This window comes from Mastigoproctus giganteus, chromosome 7 (assembly GCF_048544385.1).
Source record: "Mastigoproctus giganteus isolate SK-2022 chromosome 7, ASM4854438v1, whole genome shotgun sequence".
Taxonomy (NCBI): domain Eukaryota; kingdom Metazoa; phylum Arthropoda; class Arachnida; order Uropygi; family Thelyphonidae; genus Mastigoproctus; species Mastigoproctus giganteus.
In genome coordinates this window covers 35990239-36004673 of record NC_143581.1, presented here as the reverse complement: position 1 = coordinate 36004673, position 14435 = coordinate 35990239, and the positions used below count along the sequence as shown (strand labels likewise).

Here is a 14435-nt window from a genome sequence, read left to right as displayed (position 1 = left end):
AGTTAGGTAATAAAATAAAATAATAAATTAATTAGCTTATTAATAGTAATTTTGCAGAAGACAGGCTGGATGATATTTAGCCCGACCGATAGCTGTAACAAAATAGTAAATAAGCAATGCTGAAAACCAAATAATCTGCTAAACATAATAAGCTAAATTAGCTAACAAAAGTAGAACGGAGAGAAGGCTAGTTAAAGTAATAGTACCTCAATCCCCCTCGAATTGCTCTAATAGTTCATGAGGTATGAAAAATAAGAATAAGATAGTTAAAAGTAAAAAGTGAAGGAAAAGTGTTTATATGATTGTACATAGGATGGTACCGGGAGCGTAACTTCCTGACCCCATAAGAAAGGGATCCTGGTATAGTAAGATAATATCAGCAAAGAAGAGCCGATAAAAAATGGTAATATATAACGAAAAGATATCGAAAAGTGGAATACCGGAATGGCTAATTCCTAATATAAATTCCTAAATGCCAAATAGGCAATATTCATAGTGAAAATGTTAAGGTCATAGGGAGTTAGATATACCCATCATGAAAACACTACCAACAGGGTAAGGTAACGTATAATTAACGCCGTATTACCTTAGTGTTTTCACCATGGGTATATCTAACTCCCTATGACAATATTTTCACTGTGTAGTGGATTGGTAGTGGATATTCAAGAAGTTGAAGCTGATTGAACAGGGCAAGGTTTTTCAAAATGGAAAGTGGAATGCAATGTACTATCATCGGCAAAACTATGGATAGGATTTCCGGTCAACAGAAGGTCATTAATATACAAGAGGAAAAGAGTGGAGGAAAGAACTGAACCTTGGGGGACACCAGCATTAGTGGAGAAGTTAGAAGACAGCCAACTATCATCACCCTCAGTGAGCAATCAGAGAAAAAAACTGGATAACCAATTACAAAAAACAGTTGGCAAACCATAAGATGGAAGCTTGTTTAGAAGACCTGTATGCCAAACATGATCGAAAGCCTTTGAGATGTCAAGAGCAACGGCTTGTGTTTCATCAAACTTTTCCATTGAATTTATCCATATATGGGTACCATAAGCCAGTACATCATCAGTGGGTCGACACTGATGGAATCCATACTGGCAATCATTGATCAGACAGAAAGTTTCTAGGTAGTTTAAGAGTTGGTGGTTAATTGATTTCTCCATTACTTTAGAAAGAATAAAAGTAATTGCAATGGGACGATAATTGGATGGGAGGGATTTGTCACTCTTTTTTAGGAACTGGCTGGATATGAGCATATTTCCAAGCAAAAGGAAAAATCTTTGCAATAAGAAAGTGAAAAAAGATGGCAAAGAACAGGAGCAAGAGCAGCAGTGCGTAGCACACGCTTCTTGATTAGACCGGGGTTCGAGCCCGTGACCACCAAATACGGAGGATGCGGAAAGGTCAGGGAATGACCACCGCATATCCACGGAGCAATATGGCCTTAGTTGCTAATGCTCCTAAAAACCAAATAACAAACAAACAACAACACAAGATCAAGTTCGGGAGCACAGGTTTTGAGAACAATTGGAGAAATACCATCAGAACCTGGAGCTTTCTTAGCATCAAGACTCATCAAAATCCTTACGAAAATCTTTTGACGGAAGACCACAGGAGGCATTGAAAAGAGTATGTTGGGAATGGTGGGAGGTGTTTTACCAAGATCATTAATACATGAGTTGGAAGAAAAATGGGATGCTAGCAGGTCAGCTTTATTCTTGGCTGAAGCAACAATAGAACTATCTGGTTTTGACAGAGGCGGTAGCAGAGATGGGCAAAAGTTGGGGCCAATAGTTTTAGCAACAGACCAGAATTCTCAGCTACTATTAGGGCAAAGAAGCAAATTTTCTACTCTTTGCCTGTTCAAAATCTAGTTTGGACTGACTAATAACTGTTTTACAATTGTTGCGTGCTTTGGTGTAGGCAAAAAAGAAACTGAAGAATTGGAAACAAGCTAATTACCATATGCAACATTCTTCTCTTGAACAGCCTTAGTACATTTATTGGAAAACCAAGGTTTAGATAAAGGTACGAGATTTTAAAGTGGAGTGTGGGATAAAGGATTTCATTCCTACAAGAATAATTTCGCTGACATGATTTGAGCAAACGTTGATATTAGAAGTTTTGAAACATTAGTCTGACCAAGGAAAAGAAATCTCGCAGGTCATCCCATTTTGCATTCTTGTAATGCCAAACAACATGAGGTTGGGAATAGCCATGAGATAAAGGCTCATGGCTATTACCAACCACTCACTTTGACCGTGTACTTAGAAGGGTTGTTTGTGAGAAAAAGATCAAGCATGTTGGCTGTATGCTTGGGATTGTCTGGTATTCTTGTAGGTTAATTAACAATTTGTGCAGGGTCATTAGAAATTACAAAAGCCTCAGCATCTTGACCAGCTGGCTCAATGTGACTAGAAAATGGAAGCCAGCTGGTGTTGTGAACATTAAAATCACCAAGTAAAATCACCTCACTGTTAGGAAAGTTGGACTGGAGAGAGTCAAGTTGCAAAGAGAGAAAGTCAAAGAGCTCCAAGTGATTAGTGGAGTTGGGAGAACAGTAGAGACAACAGATGAATTTCACAGAATGAGGTAGAGAGATTTTAAGCCAGAGAAGATTGAAAAGAGGAGATTCCAAAATTACCAAGTCTCTGACAGGGAATATCGGAACAGACATATGCACAAATACCAACTTTAAGGGGAAAGGAATCATACAGCGACTGAGAGGAGCAGTAGTTGAATCAACCGATAACTGATTCTGCCAGAAAAAGTACATGGGGTTTGGCAGACTGTAAGTGGAAATGGACATGATTGAGATTAGTATTGAGACCACGTATATTTGTAAAATGAACTAGGAAGTGTTTGGGAGGTTTAGATCTTTTCGCAGATAAGCTAACTCTATTAGTTTGACAATTCACGGTGTATTTAATAGTAAGGAAAAGTGGTGGGGGGGGGGACATGCTGAATGAAGTAATGCAATTTTTTGGATATGGCATACACATGGTAAGAATATACCCAGATCCTTGACATAACATGGCCTCAACAATGCCACCCGCATACACACTACTCGGACTCCCTCCAGTCACTATCTGGCAGAGTAGAGTAGAGTAGAGGCAGCAAGATTATACACTAGCTGATCCAGAAGCCTCCTAAAGAGGTTCGGTCCGGTCCGGTGTACTAACTAGCAGCCAGCCTGCGAACACCATTTTAGAGCTGTACCCTCGAAATGTAAGGAAGATTGGATCTCGCCATGATGTTCATCATAACCTCAAAAGTCATCAGTCATACTGCATGATGGAAGAGATGGGGAAGGGTTGACCAGAACTTAGCTCTGGAGACTAAACATGGGTTCCACCACTTCAAGCCTCCAATAAGCAAAGTAGTGGTATTGCACTGGTTGATGAGAGTCATCTACCACCTAGTATTGCCTGGTAACACAAAGGGGCAGCATTCATCCATGTGATGTGGGTGCCACACGTTGTTGTTATGGAGATCTAATGGCACATAAGCTGCTACAGCTATAATGTGCCTATTCATTTATTGTATAAAGAGATGAGAAATTTCCATAAAGTCAGAAAAAATTCTGAAATCAGAACTAATTAAAAAGTTGGGTTTGCCTGAGGAAGTTAAAAAATTCAGAAATATATGCCTTATCACCAATGAAATTTTCAAGAGTTATTGGTTTACGAAGATTGACCAGTGATAGCAAGGTTGAAGTTCTGTCTTGTGTATAGTAGGGGCAGTCAATGAGAATATGTTTCACGTTTGTTTGTTCGGTTTTTAGGAGCATTAGCAACTAAGGCCATATTGCTCCGGAGACTATATATGTTTCACAGTTAGAGTTATAGAACAATGTGGACACTATGGTGGATCATCTCCAGTGAACAAATGTAGGTGGGTCAGATGGGCGTGACTTATTCTTGCCCTTGAAAGGACTACTACTTCTCTTCTTGATGTACAGACACTGGAGCGGCAAATTTTTGTTTCCTGTTTGAACTGAAAGAGTTTATTATTAGTCTGAGAGTGCCAGAGGGCTGTCCATTCTGATAGGCATGCAGCATTAATGATCAAAGTATAGGCTTATGCTGGAACACGGATATTGGTTAAATCAAGGGTGGATGGATTTTTTGCAGCTTAATCAGCCAGTTCATTGCCCAAAATACCAGAATGTGCCGGAATCCAACAGAAAATTAACCGTTGATGACATTCTTCAATCTGCAGTAATAATCTTCTAATTTCATTTAGAACGTGGTGAACTTTATATGAGGAAAAACAAAATGCCTTGATTGAGCTGAGAGAATCACTATAAATAACAGCTTTTAAAGAACAGTCAGAAGAAAGATTTTCTAAGGCTAGTTTAATTGCATTTAATTCCGCTGAGAATATACTGAATTCAGATGGGAGTGACGCTGAAATAATGGTATTCAGAAACACTGCGGCTGCTCCAACGTTTGAATTTGATTTAGACACATCTGTATAAATTGAGGAAAAATCAGTATATCGTTGGGTGTGAACTGCATGAAGTTGTTTGATAGTGGATGGTAAAACACTTTTTCCCCATTGGCAGAGTGTCACAGAGCTGTATAAGAGGAGGATCCCAAGGTGGTTGAAAGCAAGTTTCTATCTGTTGTATGGAATGGGTGGAAACATTCCAATCCTGCATCAGTTCAAGAAGGCAAAGACCAGCTGGCTTCACTATGCTAGGTTTATTTCTGTAAAGGTTTTCTAACGGTGAATTGAATAGGCATGACTCAATGGGATGTGATGCACAACTTTGTATCTTAACAGCATACTTCAGTAACAGTGCTTTCCTAATACGTAAACTTAGTGGGGGCTCATGAGCATCAATGTAGAGACTGTGTGCTGGCGATGTTCTGAATGCACCAAGTGCAATTCTCAAAGCACTGTGTTGCACTGGGTCAAGCCAAATGCAATGCACTCGCTCTGGCAGAATCGTAGATGGCAGCTCCATAATCCAGATGTGATCTGATTAAAACCCTGTATAGACGAAGCAGGGAGGTACGATCTGCACCTCATGTTTGGGCAGCTATAGCTTTGAGTATGTTCAACTTTTTTAGACAGCAAGTACGTATATTTTTAATATGCTCTAAGAAGTTTAATTTATTGTCTAGGATTAAACCTAGAAATCGGATGTTATTAGTGACTGGGATGGATATATTAGAGATTTGAAGTTCAGGATCCAGGTGAAACTTGCGTTGTCTACAGAAATGGATAGCAACTATTTTCTGCTGTGAGAGTTGATAGCCATTTAGGTTGGCCCATTGCTGTATTTTATTAAGAGATATTTGAAGCTGTCTTTCAATAGATCTTGTGTTTTGGGAATGGCAGGAGATAGAAAGGTCATCTGCATAAAGGTAAGTTTCTACTGTATTTGGAAGTTTAGTGATGGAATCTATTCTAAGAGTGAAAAGAGTAGCACACAGTACTGATCCCCGAGGAACACCTTCTTCTTGAATAAACGTTGTAGAAAGCACATGCTGGTATCGAACTTGAAATGACCTGTATGTAGAAAATTCTTCACAAATATAGGAAGGTTGCCTCGTAGACCAAGAGAGTAAAGATCTCTAAGTATGCCATGCCGAGAGGTGTGTCAAAAGCCTTCTCTATATCTATTGAAACTATTACTAGGTGTCGGCCTTTAGGAAAGGCATTACGAATAGCAAATTCAGACCATAAGGTCCAAGCATGACCTGTTTTGACGAAAGCCATATTGAGTATGGCCCATTAACTGTTCTGATACTTACATTGGTTCATACCTGGGTGGTCACCCAGTGTGCTTGTGCATGGAGATTATACCCATGATTACTAACAGTCCCACTATCGTGAAAGTGCAAGCAGAAGATCTGGCTGTCACAGACCGTCCGGACTTCACCGAAATTGGGTCTACTTGACTTGAATGTCACTCGAATATCAGTTCCATCAGTGTTTTAGACTATCAGGTAGAAAGTAATTAGCAAATTATTTGCACATTAATTAATGAACATCTACTTTTACTTTCAGTTTAATGTAATTTCTGTATTAAATGATCAGTTCGTTTATTAAAATAAAACATCAAAACATTTCTAACCTGAAGCATTTTTTTGTTTATTTCATTTGTTCCATAATCTCTCTTTAGCTGTACACTCATTGTATGTAGCTCTCTACCAAACTGAAGCATCCTCTCTATAGCTGCATGGCTTCCACCACATACTTTCCTTCCATATGGGTTATCTATTTCTAAAGAAACAAGAGTAACAAAAGAAAAAAAAAATTCAGTGTTATTACAGACCTGCAATTTAACTACCTTAAATGTTTAAAAAGACATAATTAAAAACCAAATTTACACCTCAGAGTCAAAACGTTACCATATTCAGTACCTCATTTAAGGCTTCTACTTTAAAAATTATTCCTACATATTAAAAATAACTTCATAAATTCACTCTATCCCCATCTTTTTTTCACTTGAAGACCAAATTCTTAGTGAAACATACAACTGAAGGGAAAAACCTACCTGAAATTTCATCCATCTCTCTCTCTCTCTCTCTCTCTCTCTCTCTCTCTCTCTCTCTCTCTCTCTCTCTCTCAAAGTTTTGCTGAAATTACTTGCAGAAGTCCTGCAAAAAACTTACAAAGAAAAAAGCTGTGTCCATATGTGAGCAAGGGTGAAAACAGAAAGAGAATTGTGTAAATAATGAATTATCAACCAGTCAAACGATAACCCTTGTTACTTATAACAAGAAGTAGCAATTCACCATTTTGCTACCAGTTTTACACATTTCCAACAGTTTCTTATATTCATTAACTAATGACAGAGGTTTCAAGACTTCCCTCTATTCGGACATCCTCCTAATAAATAACTGTCATTACTGCCACAGTACTCGAGTTATACCCCCACATCAAATAATAGTTATCAATAACACTGGCTGGGGGAAAAAAAAAAAATAAATAAATTTTTTTTTTTGCTCCTTGTTAAAATTCAGGGTGATTCTTGTTGATTTAATGTGGCTGAATTCAAATATGGCAACCATATTGCTGTAACACCCACCAATTTTAAGGGAGAAGGGATTAAAATCGAAAACTAAGTTTCTAGTAAAAAAAAGATTTCATATATTTTAAGAAAATGTTACATAGAGTACTAAATATTAAACAATAGGTCTACTAACCTTATCCTATTTACAGGAAGTTTATCTGATAACAAAACAGTTATTTTGTTGTTTTTTGCTTGTTATAATCTTCCATTGGTGTCTCCCTAAGAGGGGTTCACATTTGGTGAGTACAGGCTTGGCAAATCCTGAGCCGGATATTCCATTCTTCTCTTTCTTGGTGATTCCTTTCTACACAGAAATTCCCTCTTTTATCCAAGCTTCACTGATTCAAGAAAACTTTTGCTCAAACGGAACAATCTGTCTCCTTTTTTGTCCATTGCTTTCACAAATATTTTTATCAAACCTGGCTTGATGTATAATGGAGGTAAATAGATTTTTGACTTATCCACCAAAGGAGGAGGTGCCACATTTTTCTGGCCTAGTGTACTTTCTGAATGGCCTGCCATTTTTTTGCCCCGTAGTGGCAATCCTTCGCTCGGCTGTCCCACTCGCATAAAAAGCAGCAGTATTTAGCATATCCATCTTGCAATCCAGTCAGCAAAGCTACCACTTTCAGGTCAGCACAGATATTCTGTAGCATATTTTTTGCAAAAGAACCTGTAGGTACTAGTGTGTACTCATGTGAACTATATGGGTCAACGATACAGATGGATACTTATTTCCATTATGGAGTAAAACTGTTTTCAAACTGACATTGGATGAATCAACAAAAAGCCTCAACTGCTCAGGGATGTGCTTCAGATGTAACTGTTTCTTCAGTTCCTGGACATCGTTACAATAAACCAATCCGTGGAGTAATAGGTTATGTTAGATTGCATCTTTTTATAAAAAGATACCTTGACATCCTTTTCAAGAAGATTCCACTGCTGAAGCCATGATTCTAGAAACATGGTTTTGGAGAGGTCCAAATCTCTGACCAAATCGTTCAATTCTGCTTGAATGATTAGATGCAGCCTTGCAGTATCAAGAGTTGAAAAGTCTGGATCTGTACTCGTTCTGGGTTCTGCAGCTTCTAGAGACTCCTCTTGCGATCCTGAATCAGAGTCAAGTCAATAAGTTTCTGGTGACTTTGGCACTGTATCACTGTGAGGAACCGGCCTTAGAGCAGAAGGTATGATGGAATACTCTACTTAAAAAAAGTTCTTGTTTATAATCCACCATGACCACCAGGTTGGTGGAGTTCACAATAAATCATCAATGCAAATGTTAATTGTATTTAGCAGTCATGGGCTTGAACCCTGGTCCACTCAAAGAGTGCATGCTACTGCCCTCACACTCCTGACCGCTTGGCTATATCATGGCCAATGCTTGGATTTCCAAAAACACAAAAATTATATGGTCATACAAAAGTAACAATTGTTTAGGTGGTCTCAAGGTTCTTGCCATATCACCAGAACAGCAAAAGGCATTGATTTATGACTACCTCTAAGCCAGCCCTTTTAATGTCCTTGAACGAAAGCAACAGGAAATCTTTAGAGCCCTTATTTTATCTCCAACCTTACATCCAAAATAGAGTTCATAGTCTTTTCTCACAGGTTGTGAGAGTGACTTCCGCTGAGATTTTAATACCACTTCTCGGCAACTGTCGCAAAAAAAGCTACCAGGCTTATTTTAGCAAGAATGCAACATTCATGTACGTTGAGGCACACGCACATAAGAACACAAAAAAATTGAGGGTTATGAGAACATTGCTAACAGGAGAGACTGCTTCTACACGGATGGGAAACACTTAAATAGAAAGGGTGCAAGAATATTTGTTGATGCTACTGAGGCAGTGTAAGGTAGGTCGGAAAACTGCTAGCTTGGGGGAGAGTCACGGACTCTCCCCCAAGTAGTAGTAGATTAACAGTAGCCAAAGACAGAGGCAAAAGTGCTTGTACTGCTTCTATTGTAATAAGCAGCAGCCTAGAGAGCAGGTTGCTAGTGATTTCATCAACAGCAGCTGGGAGTGATCATGGAACAAGTAAATACATGGGTTGTGTTAGGTTAACTAAGAGTAAGAACGGGTGCATGTACACCAATGCCAGAAGTATAGTAAATAAATCTGATGAATTTGAAATGTTGATCAAGACATCATAGGCAGATATTGTTGAGATATCATGGTGTCACACAGATATCAGCAGTGCAGAATTGAAATTTGAGGAGTACAATGTGTACAGAAAGGATAGACAGGGAGGAGGGGGTTATACTTTTAGTTAAGAAACAAATAAAATCTAAGGAAGTGCATCCAGTTCAGTTGATATGGGTGGACAGTGCAATATTGAGTTAGTTTGGTGTGACATAAGCAGTGGGAAAGGGAAAATGACCGTAGGAGTGTGTTATAGGTCTAATAACTCTGATGAGTACAACAAACAATTGTGAAGAGAAATAGTGCACCAGTAAACCAGAATGTCTTGTAATGAGGTATTTTAACTTTCCAGATATTGACTGGAACTTGTGGGTTGGTCATTCACATGCTAGCAAGACTTTTGTAGATTTATTGGAGGATTGTTTTCAACAGTAACATGTTTGAGGGGCAACCATATGGAGTAATACTCTTGATCTGATTATCAGCGGTGATTATTCATGCATTAAGGATTTGCAGATAAAGCAACCACTAGGTGACAGTGATCACAGTGTACTGATGTGAGATTTACTTAAAGATGTAACTACCATCAAGGGTAAAGGGAAGGGTTTTTGTTTTCGTAAAGGTGACTACAATGGACTCAGACAGTTTTAAATTCTATACAGTGGGATCAACTGATGAGGTTTAAAACAGTGAATTCAAAATGGGAAGCATTCAAGGAATTAATCTTGGAAGATACTAGGCCAGGGGTCGCCAAACTTCTTTGACCGTCGACCCCTTCAAGAGTTTCTTAACTTTTTATCGACCCCCCCCTCTATTTTACTATTATGCAATTATAATAGGACATGCAAAAAAAAAAAAAAAAAAAACGCTTCTGTGAGTTTTTAGATTGTTTATTCTATAGTTACAGTGTTTATTGTATGTATAATATAGTATATATTATTATATTGGCTTAACATCAAAGGGATACGTTTTTGTTTTTGACGTCCTTCTTAACATTACATATTTGATAGGAGGGATAAATAATATATAAAATATAAAATTTAATTTAGATAACAATAATACAATCTTCCTTATATATATGAAAATAAGACTTTTATTAACTTAGTATACAATTTACTAACGTTGTCAATGTGAAGGGTGTGCTTCGTGACTCTTGACAAGATTAGCAATGTTGGGTTCAAAATTAACAAGTTTCAGTCTTAAATCGCCACAGAATTCTATATCTAGCTTATTTCTTTGTTTTGTTAAAATGGAATTAACATAGCTGAAACCAACTTCAACCACGTACGAGCTTGGAAATGCAAGCAAAAAGGGAGTACCACTTCAGAAGGTTTTGGATATTTTTCTACAACATTTATATTCGTTCAAAAGTAACTTAAAGTCCTATTTTTAAAAAGCATCTTAGCTTCAGGATCAACTGACAATTCAATAAGTTCATCTTGTAAGTTACATTCGATATTTTCAATACCTGCAGAAAATGGCGTGATAATCCAACCTGGAATGTGCATGTTTTCAAAATCTGCAAAGCACAATTTAAAATCATCGCTCAAATTTTGAAGATGTTTTGTGTATATATATCTCTAAGTCTTCATCTTTTACTTCTAATTGCCGCAGATTCGAAAAGTACTGAAAATCTTTTTGGTCACTCACACACCAGCAAGGCTTTTGTGGATTTATTGGATGATTATTTTCTACATCAGCATCTTCGGAAGGCAACTAGAGGGAGTAATACTCTTGATCTGATTATCAGTAGTGATTCTTCATGCATTAAGAATCTGCAGATAAAGGAACCACTAGATGGTAGTGATCACAGTGTGCTGAAGTGGGATTTACTCAAATAGGTAACTACCATCTGGGGTAAAGGGAATGGTTTTTGCTTTCGTAAAGGTGACTATAGTGGTCTGAAACAGTATTTAAATTCTATACAGTGGGACCAACTGATGATGTTACCAACAGCAAATTCAAAATGGGAAGCATTTAAAGAATTTATCTTGGAAGCTACTAGGCTTTACATACCAACTAAGAAATATTGTTCAAGGTTAGGCCTAAATGGATGTCAGATGAACTAATGAGACATATGGCAGAGAAGAAAAATGCATGGGATACATATAAATTAATGGGTGACATGGAAGCCTATGATAGATATAAGCTGGTCTGTAACCAAGTCACACAGGAGATTATGAGAAATCCTTGGCAAAGGATGCAAAGAAAAACAACAAAGAGTTCTTTACCTATGTAAACTCTAGGAGGAAAGGGATGAATCAGATTGGTCCACTGGATATTGGTGGTTCAACTGTTGATGATCCTGCTCAGGTGACTAAAAAACTAAATAAGTATTTTGCATCTACATTCACCAATGAGGAGTTATTCAGGGATGGGAAAGCCAGAGGTTAGTTAAACTCTGGAATTGAGGTAGATGATTTTGTAATAACTGAGAGGAAAGGGGAGGAGAAATTGTTGAAGATAAACATAAAAAAGGCACCTGGGGTGGACAGGATCTATCCAGTTATATTAAAGGAGGCAGCAAAGGAAGTAAGCAAACCTTTAGCTATAATTATGAGAGCTTCTATGGACTCAGGGGGAGGTACCCATAGACTGGAGAAGTGCAAATGTGACCCCAATTCACAAAGGAGGATCAAAGGGCAACACAAGTAATTATAAACCTGTTAGTTTAACTTCTGTTACAGGAAAATTAATGGAGGCACTGGTTAAAGAAGCACTGCAGGATCATCTAGACAAGACTTCAGTTACAGCTCGGACACAGCATGGTTTTGTTAAGGGAAAGTCTTGCCTGACCAATTTGAGTGGATACTATGATGTGGTCACAAAGGAACTGGATGCACGTAATAACTTTGATATTATACACTTGGATCTTAGAAAGGCTTTTGATACTGTTGCACATGGAAGACTGCTACAGAAATTGGAGCAGTGTCGCATTGGAGGCAAATTGCTGCTATGGATAAAGGGGTGGTTGAGGGGGAGAGGACAGAGAATGGTAATCAATGGACACAGCTCATCGTGGACTAATGTTATTAGTGGAGTCCCTCAGGGTTCAGTTTTTGGTCCATTGTTGATTTCTGTATTTATAAATGATATTGATACATCAAACTTAATGTCCAAGTTTGCAGATGTTACGAAGGTTGGCAGGGTTGTTAAGGACACTACTGATGCTATGCTGCTGCAACAGGATCTGGAAAGGTTGAGCAGATGGGCTGAGAGGTGGCAAATGAAGTTTAACATTGACAAATGTAAAGTACTACATATGGGAAGCAGTAACCCCAGTGACATATCAACTCTGTGGTACTACACTGACAGTGGTAGAGAACAAAAAGGACCTAGGGGTAATTGTTCATGCAGATATGAAATTTTCTGATCAGTGCAGATGGTCTAGAAGAGTAGCTCACAGTGTCTTGTCTTGTCTAGCAGGGATAAAGAGGTGATTATCCCCTTGTATAAGGCAATGGTCAGGCCACACCTTGAGTACTGTATACAGGTCTGGAGACTTCATTTTAAGAAGGATGTAGAGCTGTTGGAACAAGTACAGAGAATGGCAATAAGATTAGTGAATGGAACAAAGTGTTGCTCTTGCGAAGAAAGGCTTAAATTTTGCAAATTACAGTCTGGAGACTAGGCACCTGCGAGGTGATCTGATTGAGGTGTATAAAGCCTTGAATGGTTTGAGCATGCTCAATGGTGACGGGATTCTTCCTTTTGCTCAGAATAATCACCTGGGATGACATAAATTCCAACTGAGGAAAGACAGATGTAGTATGGATGTGCGGAAGCTTGCCTTTAGCCAGCGGGTAGTTGGTTGGTGGAACAGACTTCCATCCCTTGTTGTGGAAGTTGATAGCCTAAATAAACTTAAGGCTGAGCTGGACAGGTATTTGGAATGAACAGAGGGGTGAAATGGGAACGGTTTTTTTTGGCTGATGCTGCATAAGCTTGCTTTCTTGCATCATATGCCTCTACTAATGCTATAACCTTTGCTGGTCTCCTCCACACATACAGCATGTGGTCTTTGATGAAAATCACAAGTCAAAATACAAGAAATGCTTGCCATAATACTCAAAAATATTTGTTTCAACATATTGAAATAAATTCATGACAGTACTCAAATTTTCTTTCTGAAGTCTGTTAGCAACCAAAAACATTTGGTGCATTCTTTCCTGTATGCTATTTATTTTATATTTCATGTGTTTTTGTCTGCCAAAATATAAACTGCTCAGGCAAAGAAGCAATTTTATTATTTACTGCAGAACAAACTTTGCCTTCACAATACACTTCCTTGGTATTGCACTACTTTCAAAGAAATGGAACTGCCAAGAGGTCAATCTATTATTCACTTAAAATATGACAGCCAATTTCAGGACTTACTGGTTCTTCTCACATTAGATTGACAAAAGGGCAACTGTACAAGGTAAGACTTCAATTATGGGCTACAGAGCTTGGCAACCAAGCACCTTAGAGGACCTGACTATGTGCTGAAAATTTATAAGACTCAATGAGGGGTTAAAATAAATGAAGGCAGAACATTCACCGTTATAAAGAATTTGAATTTTTCTCAGGATGGTTTGTGCTTGTTAACAGGAGAAACCTCTTCTGCAGGGATGAAAAAAGATGAAAGAATATTTGCTGATGTATCGAGGCAGTGTTAGGTGGGTAGGAAAACCGCTTCTTTGGGAGATACACAGACTAACAGATTAACAATAACTGCAGGCAGAAGTAAAAGTGATTCTTGCACTGCTTCTATTGGAACATGCAATAGCTTGGAAAGCAAGGTACCAGAGATTTTAAGGTTTGCTGAAGGTCACCTCGGAACAAGGCAATATGTGGACTGTGTTAGGGCAACTAAGAGTAGGAATGGAGTACATGTATACTTGCATGAACACAGATGTTAGGAAAACGATAAATGAATTTGATTAAATTGGAGTGCTAGTCAAGTCATTAAATGCAGACATTATGGGGGATATCAAAGACATGGTGTCACTCAGATATAAGTGATTCAGAGGGGTTATGCTCTTAGTTCAGAAGCACATAAAATCTGAGGCAGTGCATCCAGTTGACATGGATGGCCAGTGCAATGTTGAATCAGTTTAGTATGGCATAAGCACTGAGAAAACAAAAATGAGATTAGGAGTGCATTATAGACTATATGACTGTGATGAGTATAGCAAACAACTGTACAAGAAAAAGTGGGGCCAATACATCAGAATGTGTTATAATGGACGATTTTAACTTTCCAGATATTGACTGGA

The 14435-nt window shown here is 38.2% G+C and overlaps 1 protein-coding gene across 2 annotated transcripts in view; it reads right to left on the bottom strand.

Annotated features, from left to right (window-relative positions):
* RanBPM (Ran-binding protein M) overlaps positions 1 to 14435 on the bottom strand; it is a 380347-nt gene that overhangs the window by 55508 nt on the left and 310404 nt on the right. For both annotated transcript variants that reach the window (XM_090377616.1, XM_090377617.1), the window contains exon 9: positions 6092 to 6240. In XM_090377616.1, coding sequence (XP_090233742.1) covers positions 6092 to 6240 — 149 coding nt within the window. The remainder of the gene's footprint in view (positions 1 to 6091; positions 6241 to 14435) is intronic.